This window comes from Cladosporium halotolerans (assembly GCF_011745625.1).
Source record: "Cladosporium halotolerans strain TM138-S3 chromosome Unknown Sca67, whole genome shotgun sequence".
Classification (NCBI taxonomy): domain Eukaryota; kingdom Fungi; phylum Ascomycota; class Dothideomycetes; order Cladosporiales; family Cladosporiaceae; genus Cladosporium; species Cladosporium halotolerans.
In genome coordinates, this window is record NW_027191518.1 from 20,914 (window position 1) to 29,864 (window position 8,951).

Below are 8,951 nucleotides of genomic sequence, written 5' to 3' on the forward strand. Positions count from 1 at the left end.
CTACTCTCTGGGCGTATGGCAGTGCTTTAAAGTGATCCCACGTGTTGTTCTTGTCTCCCACTAGGATCTTTGACGTGGCAATGTGTTTGCGAGCGTCTTTCGTCGTTCACGGCAGCTTCGATGTCTCCATCGGCGTTCAGCGGTATGAGAACGATGCTCCACTCCTGCTGGGCTTCGAATTACTAGCATGAGAGCTCTAGCGCGAATCTCCTCGGGCTTTGTCATGTGGTGAAGGGTGACTAATCCTTCACCAATGGTTCTGGGGGCGACAGTGGGCGAGGCTGTCTGTGTATCTGTAGTATTGTGTGGCACCGATGAGTAGCGTGCCGATGCCCGGTGTTCGATTCGCGTAGAGATGATCCCGTTCTGTTCGAAGGCCTGCCGGCGTGGGACGCCGCAGACGTTGGCAGGTGCTTTGATGGACCTGCTCCCGGTCCATCCGTGGCTGTGTATTGTGACTGTTGCTGAAAAGTGTCTGTGCTCAGTCGCCGCACCCGTACTGCTGGACTCTGACCGAGGCACTGTACTGCTGCTAAAGCCGAAAGACGTGTTGTTTCGTGGCTTGCTCTTGATGTTCTGCATGTGTTGTCCACTGCGTCGACGAGAGGTCCTCTGCAGATCCCGTGTCCACGGGGAGAGTCGCGCGGTGACCTGCACAGGGCATCAGGGTCTTATGTGGACGTGATTGCGGCCGCGTTACTTGGTGTTTCCTTGCTCTTTCGCACCCGCTGCGTGCTCCTTATCCAAGTTGTTGAGGTCTCCTGGCTCTGTCAACTGTTGCCAGTGACAGGTTCGTAGCCGGCACCACGTACAGGTGGACCTCATCGCCGGCCGTCACCAGTCGTACTACAGCCCTTAGATAGGTCATTACCGGGAAAACTTTCTTTTCGGCTTTGTCACAGACAAGGTCATTATTTATACCAATCCAGAGCACAGACTAAGCGCATTGCGTATATAATAACGTGATTTCCAACGCCTCGGCTGGCGGGAATGTTATCCCCCAGTAGAGGCGGCGGAGGGACCCCTTTGAACGACATTTCAGGGTCCGAAGCGTGCCGGGGAGCCTCCGGGCGGGTCAGAAGCCTCGCAGATTTCGGATTCTGCGAAACGGACTTCAGAGAACTGACCATGAACATTGAAATCTCTGAACTCGACTGTGTGATGGTGGAGGATGAAGAGGGCGTTGGGGGAAACCGGAGCGCGAAGTCTGGGGAAGCTGACGACCTCGCCGACGCTGCTGCGGGGTTGCCTACACCGGAGACGAGGCAGGGGACGGTGGCGGAAGAGGTACCAGGTAGTGACGAGGGCTGAGGGTAAGCCGAAGCAAGCAGCTAAGGCTGCTGTGACGGCGCTCAAGCCTGGTGTCGTCCAACCGAGCCAACAGGCCGAGGCGTCGAAGAAACGTAGGGCAGAGGACCCTTTGACGAGGTCCAGCGATGGAAGCTCCCTGGCGGACCAGATTGAAGGTGTCAAATCCCTGGTCCTCCGTTTACTCGAACAAGGGAAGAACGAGATCTGGAGGAGGAAGAGAGACTGGAGATCTGCGATCTGAGGAAGGAAGTCAAAGACCTCAAAAAAGAAGTGAGGGAGCTCAAGAAGCTGCTTCAGGCGAACAACGTCCAAGCACAAGGTCCCACTTATGCGGCGGTCGCTAGGGCGAACATGCCGATGTTAACGGTCAGGACCACGTTTCCGCGCGATAAAACGGGTGACGTGCAACCGCAACAGAGGCTGCGTGTTGAGGATGATAAATGCTCCATCACGGTCAACACCTCCAGGGTCAAAGACGAGAAGCCGGACTTTGTGGCAGTAAAGGCCAAGCTCTAACAGGCAATCGATGGTAGCGGCGCTGTGGGAAACGCAAAGATCACTTGCCTTCGCCAGCTTCCAGGCGAAAGAATAAACGTGGTCTTCGCTTCTGCGGCAGATGCTAAACGGGCTCGGAACCACATTGGGTGGCTTGGGACTGCGATGGCCAACGCGAGAGTGCTCAGCGAGCCATGGTACCATATCAAGTGTGACATGGTTGCTAAGAGGGCCATGTTGGACGACCAAGCACCAGATGCGAGTTTGCCATAAACAATGCCAAGGAGGGGTTGGATTTCACGGCAATGAAGGCTAGCTGGCTCAGTAAGCTAGACCCGCGTAAAGCGAATGGATCTATGGTACTCTGGCTGAAGAGCAAGGCGGCCGCCGACTGGCTCTTGCAGACGGGCCAGGCTTCGTTTGGGGGAGGTGCTTATGGTGCCTGCTGTTCGAAATATCTCCAGGACAACTCGTCTAAGGTCTGCTACAATTGTAATGCTTATGGACACACGCAGACCAACTGCGGACGCGCCACTCGTTGTGGCAACTGTTCCGGTAGCCACCAAACACGAGACTGCACTGGTACTGCTTCGCTGAAGTGTCCTGCGTGTACGGGAGCTCACACAATCAAAGATTGGTGCTGTAAACACCATCCGGCCCACAGGAAATATCTCGCTCAGCTATCGAAATAACCAGAGGCCTCACAGTCGATGAAGTCTGCTGCAGGAGTGCCATGCGACAAAGATGCGGAAATGGACCGTCCCCAGCGGTGCAAATGATCAACGAACTCAAAATACTGCAGTACAACATCGGCAGGCGCAAGCAAGTTCAGTGGAGCACGTTCAATGATCCAAATTTGCAGAGTTTCGCGGTTTTGGCTATCCTAGAGCCACACCTCTGGGAAGACCCCGGGATAGGAGAAGCGAGGACGCACCAGCATGATCGGTAGTACGCAATGACGCCATCGAAACACAGAACAGGAGTTCGTACATGGCATTCGTTTCGAGCTATGCTGTATTTCAGCATCAGCACGCATGCCAGACAGATTCCGGTTGACAGCTTCGACATTGTCGCAGCGACTATAAGGCTCAGAGAAAAGACTATCCTAATCATCGCGATCTATGACCCAGGAGTGGAGCGAGACGCGACTGATCGGGATGCGGCTCTTCAGGTGAAGCGGATCAAGTCCGGGATCTGGTAGACACAACCAAAGGCGAAATAGGTGACAGCCTACACATCATCCTGTTGAAGGGTCTCAACCGTCATGATATCCTATGGGGCGGCATTGCAGTGGCAGCTCACTGTAAACGTGACGAAGGCATTCGGATAGTGAATTTTGCACAGGAATACGGTCTACAGTCGCTCCTCACACCGGGTACTATAACGTGGGAACACCCAGCCAGCATCGCTCGTTCCACAGTCGATGTGATCATGGCATCAGAAGGCATGGTAGAGTCTCAGACGTGCTGTAAGGTGTATGACACAGACCATGGCTCAGACCACAGGCCGATAGAGATGAGATTCGACCTTCCGGTGGATCAACCCAAGGACCGCAGACGGAGACTACAGTTCCAGAAGGCTGATGGAAGGTCATTGGGCGCGCAGTTGAGGCACGCTTACCACTCTCAGATATCCCGAGTGAAGTCACGCAAGATGAACTCGAGGAGTATGCGACGCATTCCATGCGAGTGGTCACGGAAGATATGCATGCAAGAGTTCTCAGGTCCAGACCTTCGCCCTACGTGAAAAGATGGTGGACACCAGAATTGACACAAACTACGGAGCAATATGACTGCTGCCAGAAACGCCATCACAGCTTTACGGCGCAGGGGTGAATCACCTGATGAAGCTCAACAACAGTTTTGGCTGGCGAAACGTCGCTTCTGTCGCGAGATGGAGGCTCAGAAAAAGAACCACTGGCATGCCTTCCTTGACGACCAGAACAATATCTGGAAGGCAAACTCGATCTCGAAGTTGATGTCCCACAGTACCAGGATCCCGGTACTCCACACTGAGAACCGCGTGGCCGAATCCGACGAGTCAAAGGCCGATGTGTTGATGGAAAGCTTCTTCCCCACTCCGCCACCACCAGAAGAAGCCTCAACAGTTCCTCAAACCGACGGAGGGGGCGAAAGTCTTTTGGATATGCTGCCGGCAGTGACGTACCAAGAGGTCGAAAGAGCGGTGATGCATCCGAATCCCAACAAAGCTCCTGGCCCGGATGAGATCCCGTTTGCCGCGTGGAGGCAATTACTACCCTTCGTCAAGGAATCGATCAGGTGGCTGTATCAAGCATCGTTGTCGCTAGGCCACGTCCCTCGGCTTTGGCGCGAGGCGAGCATAGTGGTGTTGCGTAAACCTGGAAAGAAGGACTATGGCGTTACCAGGGCATACAGACCCATCTCCTTACTATCTGCAATAAGTAAGGGGCTTGAGTCTAGCTCCAGGCTACGCTACACGCTGCAGCCGTGGAAGACGCTTCCTCAAATAGCGATTCCGCGTTCGGCTGAGGAAGCCATCAAGCGTTACAAACTTGCCATTCAGACTCAGGAAAGGCTGGTGTTCTACCCCGATGCTTCGGTACGGAATAACGTCGCTAGTGTAGCAGTGACAGTTCTGGGTTTTGAGAAGCTAGGTCGCATACCAAAACTGATATACCAGGCCACCGTAGGGTGGGAGCACACGTGCTCCGCCACTGCCGCCGAAGTCAAGGGAATTGAGCTTGCCGTGCTTCACGCCAGAAGTGCGGGAAGACACTTCTCCACAGTAACGGACAGCCAAGAGTCGATCACGCTGGTCAACAAGAGGGGCCGCTCAGCCAAGGCAAGAGACACGGCCGGTGCGGTACTGAGAGCAATTGGTTCGTGTCTAGAGGAAGCATTGGACTTTGACATACTCTGGGTACCCGCCCACAAAGGTATAGCTGGCAATGAAGCAGCAGATCGTGCAGCTAGACAACTGACGGAAGTGCATGGACGGCCGACAAGAGTCCCGGCATTTCGAGTGAGTGAACGACCAAAGGTCATGAGAACTGTGGAGGAGACAGTCAGGCGAGAGAGCACGGTCTCACCGTCGCACTGGGGAAGGCACACCTACAGTCTCAACGCTGCTCTGCCTGGTAAACACGTCTTGAAGTTGTATGGCATGCTTTCACGGGAAGAGGCCAGCATCCTGCGCAGGCCCGAACCGGGCATGCGCGTCTGAACTCGTACCTTCCAAGGATAAGTCGTGGAGGACGGCAAGAGCAGCTGCTGTGATGGCGGTGAGACGGTCAGCCACGCCCTATTGTGGTGTAAGCGATGGAGCCACCTACGTGAAAGGCTCATAGAAAAAGCTGGTCAGAGATGGGGAGACATTTCGTACCTCCTAGGAGGACGAAGCTCGAAAAGAGTTCCAATTAACGGCCGACTGATTGATGTTCCGGGAAAATGGAAACTAGATTGCAAGATGGTGTGGGAAACGCCGCTTCACATGCCGTCTGGTACCTAGCACACTCCATTATCTTCGCGTTTCGGCAGAATAATGGAGTAGGGTAACAATCTCCGACGTACAATGTACCTATCACCACAATCACTTGTTCCCAACCGTGCTGATGATCTGCTGTATCTTTTCCACGATCTTCTCAATTCTATACGGCTTGCTGATCACGTCATCCTGATGATCATTAGCTACAGTCGATCTCTTGTGGCAGTGAAATCGCTCTTACCATTCCTGCCGACTTCCTGTCAAAAACACAAGATAGAAAGGTCAGTGTCTGCTGGTCTGAAATCTCAAAAACAAAGCGAGCACTTACATCTCTGCTTGTTGCTCGCTTCTGACGTTAGCAGTGACCCCGAGGATAGGAATATGCTCTATCTGTCCCTGCCTTTCCAGCTCGCGTATAGTTTTCGTAGCGGTATTCCCATCCATTATTGGCATTTCCATATCCATAAGGCAGATGTCAAAAGCATGTTTGTCACTGGAGAGCTTCGAAGCATTCATCACAGTCGTGACAGCCTCTTTGCCATTGTTCGCCACCGTTACGTCGTAGCCTTTGTTCTCTAGCTTCCGACACACCAGTTTTTGGTTGATCACATTATCCTCAACGAGGAGAACATGAGCCCGCACCCTTGGCTTGGCTGGTAGAGTCTTCAGCGTCGTCCCCTGATAGGAGGAGCCTTCACCGTTTTCTGCTGAGGACAATGACGCCATATCGACTCTCAGGTCCTGGCTACTCTTCCGTTCGTTCTGGGATGCGATAGAACCTTTCGTATCCTGGTTCATGCTCTCTTCTCGAACCTTTGAAGCGATCTGAGCGGTGCGCTTATACCTGTCATCTTCCTGATGATTGGTATTACGAATCATGTCCTCCGTTTTCGCTACTGGTGGATTGTCCAAGCTCCCCGGGAAGATGCTGTTGTCTATGTTTTTCGGCGCGAAATTGCCAAGCTCATTGATCTGGCCTCTTAAAGGGGCGTTGTCCAGTTCCTGCTCCTCTACCCGGCTTTCATAGCTCTGTGGCTGCCCGGTACGCTTCACTTTGAAGAAGAAGCCAAATGTACTGCCACAGCCAGCTTTAGAGCTGACACCGACCTCGCCGCCATGGACATGACATAGCTTCCGACTGATGTTAAGGCCCAAGCCCGAGCCCCCATAAATCTCGACAGTCTTCGGCGTAGCCTGCCTACGTATGTGCTTAGGACAAAATATACGTATCAGCACCAGGCTTCATATCCGACTTACTGCATCGTTTAGGTCAGTCCCAAGCAACACACAGGAATTAAGGAGCACCTCGCAAAACCTACCCTAAATCGCTCGAACAGCCGCTGCTGGCCTTCATCACTGATTCCGATGCCCGTGTCTTTCACTGCAACCATAATGTAAGCCGCCGCACCAGTGCCCCAGTCTCGCGTGTTGGTAGCATCCACGCGATAAGCATGATCTTCAGGACTAAAAAATACGACGTTGGGCGGGTAGCTTGTTGGACGTTGCACACTGGCACCCACCGAAACTACCACCTTCTTCTGACCTTGGGCTCTCGCGGTGAACTTAATCGCGTTCGAGACCAGGTTTATTAATACCTGCGAAATACGGACCATATCTGCCTTGAGGGGAAGGGTAAAAATTAGCAAATTCTCGAGGCAAGGTATGATAGCAGGCATCAATAGCCATTCTCCCGTTTTGGAACTGCTGCGCATTCAGTTGGCAATAAGCAGGCCACTGTTGTGGCCCACTCATGTCTGCCAATCTATACCTCATATGTCTCGGCTCGGAAAAGACAACGAAGGAACACAGGAAATATAAAAAGTGAAAAAGGATGTGGAGACGAGCAGGCTTACCAGGACCCAAGATACATCCAAATCGAGGTAGGATTGATCTATTCTGTAGCCAAACTCGACTTCTTGCCGACGAAACTCAGGTTGAAAGAGTTTGAGAGAGTTTGCGATTTGACGATCCGGCAAGCAGGCCTTCGGGCTCAAAGACAGCATTGAAGCGTCCAGTTTTGAGAATGACAGCACGTCATCAACAATATTTCGCTGGTGCTTTGCAATTAAATAGCACATCAGCCTCGATATCAGGTCCACGCGGTACCTGCCGACCTTACCTGGATGCAGACGTTGATAGTCTCGACAGACTCTTTGATGCTGGCAATGTCGACATTGCTCAGATCACTGATGGCATCCTCGATATCTTCGGAGCAGTGCAGCAGAGCCGATAATGGATTGCGGATTTCGTGTGATATCATATCAATGAACCTCTCCTGCTGCTCTTTGCGTTCACGAGCGTCTTTGGCGGCCTTTCGCTCCGCAAGCTCCGCACTCTTCTCGGAAGTAATGTCGACAACGCTACAGATGAAGCCTCCATATTCGCGCAAGCTCACATGCTGAAGATTGTCATCGCCAAGTGGTGTTAGGAAAAGCAATCGCCATGGATGTTGATCACCGAGCGCCCTGAACTCTGTCCGAAGCTGTTTTTGCGAGAAAAAGGCATCATGGTATATATCCATGACTCGATTGTAGTCATCAGGATGGATACTCTGTGGCCACGATTTGAACTCCTGGTTCTCGCCGCGATGGGTAGTCAACTGGTAAAATTGCTGGTTGACAAAGACTGCTTGCGCTTTATGATCGAGAATTGCCAGGCCCGTCGGTAGCATTTCAGCAAAACGGTGAAAGAATGGATGCTCGTCGAATGAGACACCGTTGAGTGCCCGTCCCAGCTGGCTCATGTCACATTCGGTCTCTGGGTTCTTCTCTGGCATTTTCATTTCCCAAAGATCTGGTCGTGAAGGATGCTTTTCGTTTCCGCCCCGGCCATAGAGGTCGGGCTCTGGTATCATCTGTACGAGTGAGCCATCCGCACCGTGCTCTCTCGGATCTGTGTCGTCGAACAGGGGGCTGATGAGTGTTGTATAGCGGCCTACTTCATAGCCGGAGTGATCCCGAAGAAAAGCGCGACTGTTGACCCTTTTGGGAACGCCGCCATGTAAAGAGGCAGACAATGCGTTAAAGCCGTCCGCGGACAGCTTGCCACGTTGCTCTTGACCTTGGTCGTGAATTCCACTGGCCTTTCTCCATTCGCGATTCTGCAGAAGAATCATCTCCTCACCCCAAAAGACGCAGGCAGGATAAGCAAAAGACGCAACGGCTTTGGTATAGGCCTTTAGCGCCTCCGGCCACGTCCCCGGCTTCTCAAAGGGGGAATGCTCCCACGCCCGCTCATTCCCGGGTAGCAAACCCTTCAATTCACTTTCAGCACGCTCATGCAGTGATTGCTCAGCTTTAGGGTTCATGATTGGTGGTCGTTGATGACTTCTTCTTGCTTGATTGGTTTGCACTGACCTTGCGCCCGTCCGTCGAAATACTCGAGGACTCACATGACGGGGTTAGCTGACATTTTGACAAAGTGGTGTTGGGAAAGCAATCCGCCGGATTGATGCTATGAATCGTCATCTTCCCGGCCCGGGCCGTATCACATGACCCGGGCATTCTCTATCCGACAACAAAGTGACCCTGGCGAACATATTCCAACCACTGTCGAGAAATGAAGAAGCTTCTGAGGACAAGGCTCGGCCGGCGACGAGGCCCACGTGTACGTGGTGCTGACTACGAACCTGTCACTGCTCAGCAGCTGGGGGAGCCAAGAGGCCTCAAGAGAAAAGCAGG

The 8,951-nt window shown here is 52.9% G+C and overlaps 2 protein-coding genes across 2 annotated transcripts; both read right to left on the reverse strand.

Moving 5' to 3' along the window:
* Positions 1-4,223: 4,223 nt before the first annotated feature.
* Positions 4,224-6,150, reverse strand: WHR41_09223 (uncharacterized protein; the record flags this gene model as incomplete). The annotated part of the gene is made up of 6 exons (XM_069377827.1): positions 4,224-4,837; positions 4,903-5,057; positions 5,120-5,291; positions 5,358-5,460; positions 5,513-5,528; positions 5,600-6,150. 3 exons carry the CDS (start codon positions 6,148-6,150, stop codon positions 5,377-5,379), a joined length of 651 nt encoding a protein of 216 aa, XP_069225216.1. The 3' UTR covers positions 4,224-4,837; positions 4,903-5,057; positions 5,120-5,291; positions 5,358-5,376.
* A 374-nt stretch (positions 6,151-6,524) lies between these two features.
* WHR41_09224 (uncharacterized protein) lies at positions 6,525-8,700 on the reverse strand (the record flags this gene model as incomplete). Its single annotated transcript, XM_069377828.1, has 4 exons — positions 7,391-8,700; positions 7,125-7,328; positions 6,591-6,890; positions 6,525-6,527 (listed from the first exon to the last, which is right to left on the reverse strand). Exons 1-4 carry the CDS (start codon positions 8,576-8,578, stop codon positions 6,525-6,527), a joined length of 1,695 nt encoding a protein of 564 aa, XP_069225209.1. The 5' UTR covers positions 8,579-8,700.
* Positions 8,701-8,951: the final 251 nt, after the last annotated feature.